General features: G+C 34.9%; 1 protein-coding gene across 1 annotated transcript in view; it reads left to right on the top strand.

The window, feature by feature from the left end:
* Window positions 1–15,962, top strand: part of LOC100378420 (phosphatidylserine decarboxylase proenzyme, mitochondrial-like) — a 48,881-nt gene that overhangs the window by 19,863 nt on the left and 13,056 nt on the right. The window contains 3 exon segments of the mRNA XM_085491581.1: window positions 7,166–7,402; window positions 7,714–7,890; window positions 15,309–15,453. Coding sequence (XP_085347707.1) covers window positions 7,166–7,402; window positions 7,714–7,890; window positions 15,309–15,453 — 559 coding nt within the window.

Genomic DNA, 15,962 nt, shown 5'->3' with positions numbered 1-15,962 from the left:
CATTGCTTTCACTGTATTCGGGGCGTGACGTACTACCCTCGCTGATAAACAATCGCACGAACCACAGTCCTGTGCACGAACAGACTAGATTGTAGTTAGGCCGAGTGTAGGTTATCGGTCACCAGACATGTTTTAGTGAATATACTTGCTGGGACGATTGTGTCGTTTCGTCAATCGCAGTTTGTTCCAAGGTGTTCAGTTGGGATTTCTCTCAATGTTGTTTCTTCCAAGAACTGTATCATCCCAGATGTACGTGATTCATTCAATACTTATTCACCTAATGCCGTTTCGTCTCAGTTATAGCCGTTTCTTGTCAAATGCTCCAGTGCTGCTTTGTCCCAGGTCATCAAAAATCTTGAATCAAGACCCTTGTGTATATTATTAAACATTAATCCGATAGGTATACTACTAATATATAATAGTATTATGTTTTGTGTTATAACAAAAACTGAAATTAAATTTACTGCTAGTCTAAGCTCCAGGATCTATGAATTTTATTGGGAGATTGAAACTAATGTTTTTTGTATTGATATAACAACACATACTCCTGTTTGTTTACAGGTGCACTCTTAAATTGTTCTTGAAGCTTTTTTTGGTCTTAGACCATTACTGTATTAGTTTTATTAGTAGTGTGTGCACATATGTATACAATAGAGCAGAGGAAGAGGGGTGCAGTGCCCTGATACCTACGAGTGGCACCCTCTTACTGAATTGCTAATTGAACTTTAAAGTCAAAATATATTTCTTGAGCCATGCACTTCCATGCTGCCGTACGACATAAAATCTTTCTCAAATTTTTCCATGAAAACTTCCCAGCAACACCAGCTGACAATGTATCTGGACACCAAATACACTAAAATTACTCCAAAAACATCTCAATGGCGATAGATACACCGTTAAAACGGCGCAGAAACCTTACGATGTGGCGTTTCTAGGTTGATTCGCCATGTTGCTTCTGTGCTAGCTTCTCTCACTCTGCTCCCTCACCTGTGTGTGCTCCCTCTTTTTCATTTTTTCTAGAAAAACCCCTGATAGAGGTATTTCTTAGGTCAAAATATGTCATAAGTTAATATCCAGTATCGTATACAATAAATGCTAAAAAACACTAAATCACTTTATTTTTATCAGAGACAAATTCCTGCAAGTAAGTGAACATTGTCAAATTTTGTAGTAGTGAAAATGTTGCTTAGGTGCTATGTTTGAGAATGTCAAAATTTTGTCTTCATGTTTGATTTGCAGAAATGTATGCACTAAACGATTTTCAGCCTGTCTAAGTATTGGTCAGTGTTTTGCTGTTCCATGAATAGCTTTCAAAGCATTGAATATGTAGCATAACAGTGTGCAATAAAAAAACTATATATGTAAAGGTGATTGCAAGAAAGAATAGAACTGCAATATACATGTATAACTACATTATAAAAGTGTTGCTACAGTTAGCAATGACTACATTGTGAGCTATATAGCATTAGCAAAACAGTGTATCATACTGGAATATTACCATCCCATTCTTCCTTGCAGTCACAGTAAAATCAAGACTCATTGTAACTTTGATTTGGATGAGTAAACATAGTTTGATTTACTTGTTCCTGATTATTTTCATAATTTTCAACTTTTGGAATAATTTGTGTAATATTGCTCTTTGTCATAACCCTAATCCTAAGTTACAGAACCACAAGAAATTTACTTATTTGGATACATGTATATGGTGTTTAGTCAGGCAAATATTGTATTCCATCAATAGTAGTATTGCCAAATAAGCTGCAGGTAAATGAACTTTTATGAACTAAGCTCAAAGATAGATCTAATGTATAGATCTATGTACACTGATATTCACAATAGATGCACCAATAAGTAATGAAACAAATTAGTGTAGTGAATAATGATTTTTTTTCTAGTCATCACTTCGGCTCAAAATGTTTTCTGTTATTGCCAAAGTATTTGTGAAAACAAATAAAAAAAGTTATTTTCAATGCCACTAATAAGTCTTGCATCATTGCATTATCTTTACTGCATAGTGTGCAATATTTTAACCTAAAGGTTAACTTGGTTAGGTCAAGGGGGCAGTCAGGTGTTACTATTGTTCTCTTGCTTTATTTCTTATTTTGTGTAATGCTTCACAAAGTCCATTGGTCAGTGCAATGACCTGTTGTAAGGAATATGACCAGTAACATTGTTCATGGGTTACCTCACCTTTATATATTAGGACAAAAAAAAGAAAAATATTTATACGTTTTCGATAACTTTACTTGACATACAATTTATTGCGTACCCTAATATTTTCTCTGCAAATAATTAAAAAATGGTGGGGAATCAAAAAGGTTTCCATGTGAATTAAACAAACTTTTAGGCAATTTTGAAAAAAGTGTCACAGTAAACATTATTTAAGTAATACTAACCTTGATTTTATTTGAGGGATGGGGGTTAGTTGCTGAACTTTGATTTGCATAAGCCTCATCTTAACCATAAGTACTTCCATACGAATTTCATTTTTTAGGTCAACATCTGTCATATTGTCATATTCACTGTAAATTTGAGACAAATTGTCATAGTACCCGGTATATGACAAAATCACAGTAGTTTTCATAGATTTCAAAATTCATATCCAGAATACACACTGCTCTTACCACTGTCAACAAATATGAATAAAAAAAAATTATTGAAAAAGTTAGCTTCACTATTTTAGTTTTTTGCATTTATATTTATTTATTTGTGTACAGAAATGCAGCGTTCATGTTTGCTCCTGTACATGAACAGAGTGCATGGCTTATTTAACAATCTATGCAAATTTATAATGAAATTCATGATGTCATCAATGGGCTGATGTTAGTTACCCATGATGCACTAGCATGAAAAGGAGGTCACTTTTTAGACTCTTCCATTTTCTTCATGGGGTTTCTCAGGTTGATGAATGATGGGAAAATGTTTGTTTTCCCAAAAATTTCTTTTGTATTCTTTCAAAGTACTTTTATATGAAAACATTTCTAACTAAATCCAGTTATAAATGACTTGACAAACATGACAGTTCAGTTTGTTAAATCTTCTCATAAACTGTTTGCAATGGTCCTTTCTGTCATTGTATGTTAATTAGATTATATGGTACCAGGCTTTAAAGTATTGCATCAGTTATTATTATTGTTTTTTACCTTTCCCCTAATTCTAACAACATATTGCAGTAAGTCATGCCATTGCACTTACATTGTACAATGAAACTCTTTCAGAAGAAAATTTTCTCTGCAGTAAAGTTTTGTCATCGAATGAAACCAACAAAATTGAAATTTTCTAAAAAGTTTGGTGTTTTAGGGTGTAAATTTTCTAGATCACTTAAAGAAAACTGTTCATATATGGCTGAGGTTGTTGTTCTTTTTACTGCTTAAACAACGTCATGGTGATAAACAAAGGGTAAGACTGATCTTTGTTTTCTATCGTTCTCTTTAGAACTGCTCTTCTATCTAAGTTTTACCGGTACATATTATAAACAGTGTCATTACCAACATTGCCATTATTGTTAGAAGGAATCAGTCAACCAATCAAATGTTATCTCATCAGTATCTCATACTATTAACCATTTCAGACAAAGTGCAAAATAAAGCATACTTATTTAACATTATTTTGCAAAGAAAATGCTTCAGAAATCCTTTTATTGGTGTGTCCCAGAAGCTTTCTCTAAAAGATGACAGGTGTCTAATTTAGTCAGCTCTTCATGTCAACCTAAATGTCACCAGTGTGACAGTCAGTCTAAGTTGATACATGTGTGCTGTACCACTATTGTACAGTCAGTCTAAGTTGATACATGTGTGCTGTACCACTATTGTACAGTCAGTCTAAGTTGATACATGTGTGCTGTACCACTTTTGTACAGTCAGTCTAAGTTGATACATGTGTGCTGTACCACTATTGTACAGTCAGTCTAAGTTGATACATGTGTGCTGTACCACTATTGTACAGTCAGTCTAAGTTGATACATGTGTGCTGTACCACTATTGTACAGTCAGTCTAAGTTGATACATGTGTGCTGTACCACTATTGTACAGTCAGTCTAAGTTGATACATGTGTGCTGTACCACTATTGTACAGTCAGTCTAAGTTGATACATGTGTGCTGTACCACTATTGTACAGTCAGTCTAAGTTGATACATGTGTGCTGTACCACTATTGTACAGTCAGTCTAAGTTGATACATGTGTGCTGTACCACTATTGTACAGTCAGTCTAAGTTGATACATGTGTGCTGTACCACTATTGTACAGTCAGTCTAAGTTGATACATGTGTGCTGTACCACTATTGTACAGTCAGTCTAAGTTGATACATGTGTGCTGTACCACTATTGTACAGTCAGTCTAAGTTGATACATGTGTGCTGTACCACTATTGTACAGTCAGTCTAAGTTGATACATGTGTGCTGTACCACTATTGTACAGTCAGTCTAAGTTGATACATGTGTGCTGTACCACTATTGTACAGTCAGTCTAAGTTGATACATGTGTGCTGTACCACTATTGTACAGTCAGTCTAAGTTGATACATGTGTGCTGTACCACTATTGTACAGTCAGTCTAAGTTGATACATGTGTGCTGTACCACTATTGTACAGTCAGTCTAAGTTGATACATGTGTGCTGTACCACTATTGTACAGTCAGTCTAAGTTGATACATGTGTGCTGTACCACTATTGTACAGTCAGTCTAAGTTGATACATGTGTGCTGTACCACTATTGTACAGTCAGTCTAAGTTGATACATGTGTGCTGTACCACTATTGTACAGTCAGTCTAAGTTGATACATGTGTGCTGTACCACTATTGTACAGTCAGTCTAAGTTGATACATGTGTGCTGTACCACTATTGTACAGTCAGTCTAAGTTGATACATGTGTGCTGTACCACTATTGTACAGTCAGTCTAAGTTGATATATGTGTGCTGTACCACTATTGTACAGTCAGTCTAAGTTGATACATGTGTGCTGTACCACTATTGTACAGTCAGTCTAAGTTGATACATGTGTGCTGTACCACTATTGTACAGTCAGTCTAAGTTGATACATGTGTGCTGTACCACTATTGTACAGTCAGTCTAAGTTGATACATGTGTGCTGTACCACTATTGTACAGTCAGTCTAAGTTGATACATGTGTGCTGTACCACTATTGTACAGTCAGTCTAAGTTGATACATGTGTGCTGTACCACTATTGTACAGTCAGTCTAAGTTGATACATGTGTGCTGTACCACTATTGTACAGTAACTTTACAATGTATGCTCTGCACACCAAAAACATTTTATTATAGTTATACAACTTTTAATTTGGTAAAATGAAATTCACATTTTATAAACAAAATAAATTTAAAAACAAAGAATATCAGCCGCCACAACATTTCCATTGTGCCTCATTTCATTTCACTTTGAAGATCTCCCTTCCCAGCAATCGACAAACTGTCTCAACTTAATTTTAGTCCTGTCATAGAGCACACGGTTTGTACTTCTACAACCATATGTATTTGGTGTTGCAACCTAACATTTAGCTTGAGGCAAGTTTAGTATGGAGATTATATATAATGAAAAACAATTCTAGCCTTGGAAACTCACTAAGGTGTAAATTGTTTACAATGTTTTCACAATGTTAGGATTTCTATCAATAATATGCATTTTAATACAATGTTAATTTGCATATTTATTAACTCATTTCAATCTGTGATAGCAAGATCTCAAACACTTGAAGTGAATTAGTGTGTTAGTTTCTGAACATCTGACTGATGATGTCATAGCTCTTTCACTGACTGTAGGGAATATTCATTTCTTAGATATAATTTATAAAAACAACAATTGCTTATTTCGTATTTACATAGGAGTTTAGCTAAAAACTGTAATTTATCCATGTCACCGATAAATTTGTTAGGTATGAATAAATAATGTCACAATGAAAACAAGTGTAAAAATACTTAGCTGCACAAAAACAATAATAATGTGTTTATTTATAAGAATATAACAATGGATTTATTTATTTGGGGACAGCAAGTTCTGTATTGGGGGTTGACTATTATGTTAACTTGTTGGCAATGAATTCCATGCACTATTTCAATGTGGAAACAATATAACAAAAAATGCATGGTTGAAATTCCTAAACACTATTTCCATATATGATGAAAATATTCTTTCCTTATCAAAAATTATACAAATTATAGTTTCATTGTCAACAATCAAGTTAAGTTTGTTAATAGCAGTTTACATTTTAACAAACAATAAATTTATTATTTATTTTATATTTTGCACATTTTATAATTGTGCTTTTGTTATGTTCATGTATAAATTATTTTATATAAAATTATATATATATATATATATATATATATGTATCTCCCTTTTCATCACCAGACTTTCTCACCCAAATTTTTCTGAACTTTTTGACTCCCGTGTGCAAAAGCACACAATGGGAGTCTTTCCAGTTAGCTTGTCTGTATGTGTGTGTGTATGTGCGAGTGTTTGAGTGTTCGTCTGATATCACAAGAACCATAGGTTGGATTTTGATGAAACTTGATACATTAGTTTTTAGTTTAAATCCATACATATTAATTACCTATTTTGCATAATAACTCGCTACTTTTTAGCTGTTAAGTGACTGTTCCACTGATATCTAAAAAAACACTAAATAGATTTGGATGGAACTTTGTGCATAGATGCTTTGGTACAATGTGCAGACCTGATTGGTTTAGGGTGAAAATCTGTGCTTACTAATTACCTAATTTGCATAATGATTAGTACATTTTGGGTACTAATTATCAAAATGAAACTTGATGCATTGATGTACGAGGACAATGCACAGACCTAATAAGTTTTGGGTTAATATCTGTGAATATTAATTAAAATTACCTAATTTGCATAATTAGTACATTTTTTGCTTTTCTGCGATATTTCAAGAAATACTCATTACATTCAAATGAAACTTGGTACATAGATGCTCTAGGACTATGCTCAGACCTAATTTGTTTTGACTAAATCTGTGCATATTGATTACCTAATTTGCATAATAATTCTCAATTTTTCAGCTTTTCTATAGATATCTCAAGTTGTGAAATTTCCCCTGTGGAATTATCTCCCTATAAATCTTGTTCAACCACCCACCCCTAGAATACAGTTTTATCTCTTTCTCATTTTCATCATCTATACTTTTTCAGATTAACTTGTATAGGAAGATACCTTTACGGTTTACATCACGTCTTTGGGGCCAAGCAAACAACGTTGAAGTACCCACCTGGTTACGTATGCCAATTTATAAGCTCTACATCTGGCTCTTTGATTGTAATTTAGCGGAAGCTGCAATAGAAGATCTCAAACATTACAAAAATTTACAAGAATTTTTCCGTCGACAATTAAAACCAACTGTACGGCCAGTTGACCAAGACCACTGCGTGGTGAGTTGCAATATTAAATTTGTTATACACTGCTTGTGATGAATTTTATATTTCATATTATTTCCATGACAACCCAATTTATAGTTTTAGCAAAAATAATTTATCAACAGTAAATGTACTTTTATGATTAACCACAGTAAAAAATGATGACATGATATACAAATATATGAGTTCAGTTTTGATAATAAAATTGAAGTCAGCATGCCTAGTGACTTGTTACTGCTACAAAAATTCAAAGTTTTTAATAACCCAGACATGTATAATGTCAGTGTACACACAATTACTATGGTATTCATGCTTTTGTGTTTTAGGTGAGTCCAGCGGATGGCAAAGTGTTACATTTCGGAAAAGTAAAAAAATGCCAATTGGAACAGGTGAAAGGAGTCAGCTACTCGTTAAAAACATTCCTAGGACCCAATACATGGGACAGTAATATTAATAATAACCAGGACAATGAATTATTAAAAAACTTCAAAGCCAATGCTGAGGTGAGGATATGAATTTAATTTTTAAATTTCCATCATCATTTTGCATCATTGTTTTTTAGTTCCTTTTCGACTGAAGTCATAAATTCAATCGTGTACATGCGTGCATCCCTACCAGTATCTCTGACATGCCTGGACATATCATGTTCAAACTTCACACATTTATCATTCATCTTGGAATATATGCACATACATTCCTTTTGTGATCCCATTCAAGCACAAGGGAGTATATTTTAGTTAGGCCACACCGACTTAATTGTATGGATGACATCTACGCGCGCATTAGTTTTCGCCTTTTCTCTCTCTCAAAAAAAAAATCTCCAACGACGAGTCTCTACAGATCGGTTTTCTGTCCGGAACTTGCCGACTCATATTGTCACAAAGCGCCGGCTTGTCGTAAAACTCTTTTTGGACTATCTAAAAACGTGCCAATTTTGTCGTAAATGATCTTCTGCACATGCGTATTGCGTTGCCAGGAATACGTGAGCATAACAGTTCAGAGGAAAAACTGAGGGATTGTTGTAGACTGGTACGCAATTGACGTCGGCCAGGGAAATATGACGTTTACACAGCTATACGAGAGATTGGTTAAAGCTAACCCCTACTGTGTAGAGAGGAGCAAGCAAAGACATTTCTGTATCATTGCAATGTTTTGTTAGTTATGATAAAGTAGTGATATGTACATTCCGCCTTGACTTGTACTGAAAATGATGTCCATGTTGTACCTTGCATGCAGTGTTTTTGACTGAAGGTACAGTAGAACGTCGATTATCCGAACTGTTAGGGGGACATGCTTTTTGTTCGATTATGCAAACAGTTTGGATATGCGATCTTGTGTGGGCGTGCTCAAGTTTACAGGCTCACTACACACAAATTCTAACGCACATGACTGTAATGAAATCAAACAATAATACATGTAGAGTACGTCATTAAAAACATTTTTATTTAATCAGTAATATATTGTAATAAAAATGTTGCATGCTGGAATGTTAAAAAGTGTTTCAAAATGTCCGTAAAATGTACCGATAATAAAGTTCTTGGGAAAACCAAGTCCCGGAACCAAGTGAAGACGGATTTCTCTGAATGTACGTCATAGGCTGTTTTCGTTATCTTTGTTTCAGTCCTGCACTTGAATCCATTTTACTGAAAAAATCCAGCAGCTTTTGTTTTGCCTTGATATCGGATATCATCGATTTACCAACACCATACTTGGTAGATAGATTGCTTGCGGTTTCGCCACGTTCTAGTCGATTTATAATTGACAACTTTGCGTCCAAATCAAGCACACAGCGTTTGCATTTCACTGGGGGTAGCCACGCCAACGCTAGATAAAAGACGCTGATAAAGTAAACAGGTGAAAGGTCGCTTTGTATTCGCTGTGTATAGATCGGCTAGCGGCTCGATGTTACCAGATTGCTCTGGGATTTTCGAATGGTAAACTGCTACAAGATGTCCCGATTTTATTTTTAACACCTAGAACGATTGACATAATAAATTGTTGTAAAAATCCAGGTTGGCTACTGTGATCATCGGACGTAAACACTTCGATGCTGTGAACCATCAAACGGCCGCCAACTGTGGTCATTGGTTGCCGTTGTCTGCTGATAAACCATCAAAGAGGCACACCAAGGGGTTGTCGTTTCGCCTCTCTTTTTCACTGCACTATTAAACTGGCGTCGCTTCTGTGGCAAGACATCCCAGAAGTTATTTTCTTTCTTTTTTTATTCCGAAGAGGATGTGACTTCTCATACTGGACATTAAAATTAAAAATCGGAAAAAACATGGGATCGGCTCATGGCCACGTTTCTTTGACGGCAGTGGAACACCGTACAATTTTCCCGGGAAACGTATCTGAACTGCGGTGACTTACAACTTGGTAAAGTTAAGGATCTGACTGTAAACAGTGGAGAAGACATTTGATGAAGTTTGTGTTTTTAGGAAATTTTTTATTTACAGTGGAACACTGGTGTGGCGTAATAGGCTTGTCTGAATTTAGGAAATTATTGGATACTGTAATTCGTTTCATTGTTTGCGCAGACACTGTAAACAATGAACGTACACGTGAAAGACGTCGGATTACATGTTGATAACAGCTTTATTGAAAGTGTTGCACCAGGAAATCACACAAGGCGACTGTAGTATTTATTGTTCACAGTTGACTTTTGTATTACTATACGGAACACAGCCAGACCTGCATACAAACTTTGGGGGACACACAGTAGGTTCGGATAACCGAACATTTCGGATAATCGACGTTCTACTGTACTTCATCATGACTACATGTACTAGAGAGCTTGTCTGAAATGGTTATACCTGTGACAGTAATACAGTACGAGATGTGTATATCAACATGTGCCTCCTACAAATAAAGACTTCTTGTTGTTTTTTGATACATTGTGTTCTGTGGTCCAATTCGTAATAGCAGCTCCGTAGTCCTGTGCTTTTAGCAGGATTTTTTTTTTTTTTGGCAGGATTTTTTTTTTTTTCGCCCTCTCGCATTAGTTTTGGGGTCTCCAGAGGATGTCATCCATAAAATTAAATCAGTGTGGCCTTATATACCCTATATATAAAATATGTTTTTGAAATGCAGTCCCTCACCCCCTTGGCTATTTTCGCAGATTTTTCGTCGCCGGAGCGATTCACGTCCCAAATTTTGGTTCTCTGGGCGTCTCTAATAAATATTCTATCTAACCGCTGGACTGAATTAGCTGAATTATGAAAAATTCATAGAAGATTGGGCGAAAATCGGTGGGTTTTGGCCTCAACGTTTTTTTGCTCGGAAACGCAAGGGCGATAAGGCTCGATTTTCGAGAACGCAGGTCGCTCGGATCGGACGGTTTCTATTGTTTCGAGTCTGTTGTGTGTCTAGAAACATAATAACTTTGTTTTTTGGTAAATATAGAACATGCTCTGTTCCAATAAAGGATTTTGATATGCAAATCAAACAATTTTATTAGTTCCTTATTGTAACGTCTTCCATATATATAGTCCTGTACTCCCCAGAATTTGACAATGGTACTAGCCCAGAATTGACTTTCTGTTCAGCGCGTCTTTGATTGTAGCAATGTTTACGCCACTGTACGAAAATACGCACACTCGCGAATTTGACAACATTCACTTGAGCGTTTTAGGATAGTGGGAATAGAAGCAAATAGATGGAAATACCAGTTACGTCACTCATGATGATCGATGATTCGATTGCTGGCCGGGATAGATGTATTTAGTGTTCATTTCTATGCATATTGTCTACACCTGCGATTCTCAATTTCGATGTGTAAAATCATATCGCTGCTGTGGACGGCGACGGCTGACAGATTGTTTTGGTTCTGCGGCTCTCTTGGCATGGGCAACTGATTTTTAGGTTTCTGTTTTTTTGATATTCTTACGTTCACTTGGTCGTATTTTGTATATACCACTCAGACACTGACAACAAGTAAGTAAACAGGCTGGAACATAGTCAACATGCCAGTGGGACTCTGAAGGCCCCGGAGAAAGCGCCATCTTACAACATTAATGAACGAAATTTACATTACAATTTCATGCTTCCGAACAATCTTGATATTTATGCTGGATAACAAAGTATACAAGTACTGTCTACAATATACTGCATAATGGAAACAACATACCTATCTAACCGCTGTTGATTTTTGTACAAAATTCCAAGAACACAAAACAAACAACTGACAACAATCGACAAAACAAAAACACTACACAGTCACTGTAGCCACACCAGTAAGAAAAAGATACTGTGGAACTAATTGCAAATGTAAATACAAAATAAATGTCAGTGAATACAATATTTAATAATTTGCAGCCTCCATGGACAAGTCCACAGCCTCTAATATTGCAAAACCGTTAGTTGTGAACTGAACTTTAAATCTCATCAGGATATCCACATGAAGTTACACAGATAGAAAAAAAAATGCAATATTAAGACAAGAAAATTATGCTTTTTTTGTCAAAGCTATATACTAAATTCCCTTATTTTGGGTGTATTTTTGTGAGTGTACATGTATCCATAAAATTATCAAAACTTAAAATGTAATCATAGTACAAATGTAAAGTAAACAAAATTATCGAGTGATTTTGGATTTGTTGGAAAAGTACTTGAAATGCTGTGACATGGTCTACTATTGGTGGTGGGAATTACCAAGCCAGTTTATAAAACAAGCTGGTAGGCTGCTTGGCATCCGCTCCGCTCAAAAACATGCTTTCGGCTGTTGCCATGGTAGGACATGAACGTGCAGCCAACGTCGGTTTATAACTAAAACCGGGCCCAGTATACAAGGTTCGCAAAAAAACGTTCAGTCCTTAGAAGTCACTTTATTTTATTGCTAGGACGTATTCTGCTGTTAAATTTATTATTTCCAACCGTTTTGCGATAGTATTTTCTAGATTGAAACATGGAGGCAAAAAGGTCCATGATTGAAGGCAGCATTTACAGTTCATTCATAGTTCAAAGTTGCATTGGAATTACGTTGATAGAGTGTAACAATGTTGGCGCCGGTGATCTCTTACCAGTGCACAACGTAGCCAAAATAAAAAAACAAATACATGATCATATGAACACTGCTATTTATAATAATATAAAGACTGGTAGGAGGCAATAAATTTGGGGCGAAAGTATTCAAAAATCAGTTTTTGGCTGTTGCCATGGCAGCGGTGCGCGAGAATTTGTTTTCAGATTTTACAACCTAACTAGAGTGAAGGTGTGACTTGCCTGCCAAGTTTGAACCAAACGGCCCAGCCAAAAAAATCACAGAAGAGTCAAATTTGTCGGTAATGAAAACAGATATCAAAAATTCAAATAGTAACTTTAATAGTGCCCACACTCAAGCTGAGTAGAATGAGTTTTATCCTAAATTTGTAGGAGGAGATTCATTTAGCACGAAGCTATCCAGTTTTTTGGCTGTTACTATGGCAACGATAGGCCAATTTTTTTCTTCAGATTTTACCTAATAACTAGGGTGATGGTGTGACCTGCCTGTCAAGTTTGAGGGAAATAGGCCAAGCCAAAACAATCACAGAAGAATTAATACGTGAAAACACCGGAAACCACACACTCAGAAACACAAAATTGATTTTAAGGGCAATCCTAGCAGAACGGATCGCCAATAGTGAACAAAAATGTTCGTAAATATTACTGACCGCAAAAGACGCTCATCGCGAAGTGTCTTGTGCTTATAAATAAAATAAACAAAATATAAAGCATTTCTGTCATTCCGGAGCCGATCTCTGTCATGTATGAGTTGGTACATGCAAGTTACTTTGTTTTGTTTTAATGAATGCTGTTTAGGAGCCATATTGTTGATCTAATTCAAATTTCACATAAACATTTAATTCAAATGTCACATAAACATTTAATTCAAATTTCACATAAACATTTAATTCAAATTTCACATAAACATTTAATATGTCACACTCATATGTATGCATTTTCTAGGAGATTAAGTTGACCTGCAAAAACTGACCAAATTCTCAGTATAACTTGTTAGAGTACTCCTACTCGGATAATATTGTTTTGAAGCTGAGGTCTGGTAAGACCATAAATTAATGGCCTGATAAAAAACAGCTCGTTAATCAGTTATCAGTCTACTAACTGTCTTGTTTAGTTATCAGTCTACTAACTGTCTTGTTTAGTTATCAGTCTACTAACTGTCTTGTTTAGTTATCTGTCTACTAACTGTCTTGTTTAGTTATCTGTCTACTAACTGTCTTGTTTTAATATCAGTCCACTAACTGTCTTGTTTTGTTATCAGTCCACTAACTGTCTTGTTTTGTTATCTGTCTACTAACTGTCTTGTTTAGTTATCAGTCTACTAACTGTCTTGTTTAGTTATCAGTCTACTAACTGTCTTGTTTAGTTATCAGTCTACTAACTGTCTTGTTTAGTTATCTGTCTACTAACTGTCTTGTTTAGTTATCAGTCCACTAACTGCTAACTGTCTTGTTTAGTTATCTGTCTACTAACTGTCTTGTTTAGTTATCAGTCTACTAACTGTCTTGTTTAGTTATCAGTCTACTAACTGTCTTGTTTAGTTATCAGTCTACTAACTGTCTTGTTTAGTTATCAGTCTACTAACTGTCTTGTTTAGTTATCAGTCTACTAACTGTCTTGTTTAGTTATCAGTCTACTAACTGTCTTGTTTAGTTATCTGTCTACTAACTGTCTTGTTTTGTTATCTGTCTACTAACTGTCTTGTTTTGTTATCTGTCTACTAACTGTCTTGTTTAGTTATCAGTCTACAAACTGTCTTGTTTAGTTATCAGTCCACTAACTGTCTTGTTTTGTTATCTGTCTACTAACTGTCTTGTTTAGTTATCAGTCCACTAACTGTCTTGTTTAGTTATCTGTCTACTAACTGTCTTGTTTAGTTATCAGTCTACTAACTGTCTTGTTTAGTTATCAGTCTACTAACTGTCTTGTTTAGCTATCAGTCCACTAACTGTCTTGTTTAGTTATCAGTCTACTAACTGTCTTGTTTAGTTATCTGTCTACTAACTGTCTTGTTTAGTTATCAGTCTACTAACTGTCTTGTTTAGTTATCTGTCTACTAACTGTCTTGTTTAGTTATCAGTCTACTAACTGTCTTGTTTAGTTATCAGTCTACTAACTGTCTTGTTTAGTTACATTGTATCTGTCTACTAACTGTCTTGTTTAGTTATCAGTCTACTAACTGTCTTGTTTAGTTATCTGTCTACTAACCATCTTGTTTAGTTATCAGTCTACTAACTGTCTTGTTTTGTTATCTGTCTACTAACTGTCTTGTTTAGTTATCAGTCTACTAACTGTCTTGTTTAGTTATCTGTCTACTTACTGTCTTGTTTAGTTATCAGTCTACTAACTGTCTTGTTTAGTTATCTGTCAACTAACTGTCTTGTTTAGTTACCTGTCTACTAGTCGTCTTGTTTAGTTATCTGTCTACTAATCGTCTTGTTTAGTTATCTGTCTACTAATCGTCTTGTTTAGTTATCTGTCTACTTACTGTCTTTTTTAGTTACCTGTCTACTAATCGTCTTGTTTAGTTATCTGTCTACTAATCGTCTTGTTTAGTTACCTGTCTACTAATCGTCTTGTTTAGTTATCTGTCTACTAATCGTCTTGTTTAGTTATCTGTCTACTAATTGTCTTGTTTAGTTATCTGTCTACTAATCGTCTTGTTTAGTTATCTGTCTACTAACTGTCTTGTTTAGTTACCTGTCTACTAATCGTCTTGTTTAGTTATCTGTCTACTAACAGTCTAGTTTATTGCTGGGAAAAAATTGACCAGCATTATTGTTATTATTATTTTTTTGCCTGCTTTACTTAATTCTGTAAAACTACTTCTTTAGCTGTTTGATTGTACCTGGTACATGCCAGTCTTTTTTGAAGTTTACCAGAAACATGTCCCTCAACATTTGTTTTTTTTCTCAATTTGTAGGTATCAGATGAAGACTACCAGAAGTCTCTTTGTATTCAACCCGGCAATGAACTGTATCACATTGTAGTGTATTTGGCACCGGGAGATTATCATAGGTTCCATTCACCCACTGACTGGAATGTATCATATAGGAGACATTTCCCAGGTAACGTTGTATACACAATATACTACACAGTCAATTGTATCAGTGTAGTGTATATATATACAATACACTATGCAATCACTTTTATCAATGTAGTGTATTTATATACAATACACTATGCAATCACTTTTATCAATGTAGTGTATTTATATACAATACACTACGCAATCACTTTTATCAGTGTAGTGTATTTATATACAATTACACTACGCAGTCACTTTTATCAGTGTAGTGTATTTATATACAATTACACTACGAAATCACTTTTATCAGTGTAGTGTATTTATATACAATACACTACGCAATCACTTTTATCAATGTAGTGTATTTATATACAATACACTACGCAATAAATTTTATTAGTGTAGTGTATTTATATACAATTACACTACACAGTCACTTTTATCAATTTTGTATATTTATATACAATATACTACGCAACCACTTTTATTAGTGTAGTGTATTTATATACAATACACTACACAGTCACTTTTATCAGTGTAGTGTATTTA

Source organism: Saccoglossus kowalevskii, chromosome 16, assembly GCF_978046115.1.
Source record: "Saccoglossus kowalevskii chromosome 16, keSacKowa6.1, whole genome shotgun sequence".
Lineage (NCBI taxonomy): Eukaryota > Metazoa > Hemichordata > Enteropneusta > Harrimaniidae > Saccoglossus > Saccoglossus kowalevskii.
This window is presented reverse-complemented; position numbering and strand designations above follow the sequence as displayed.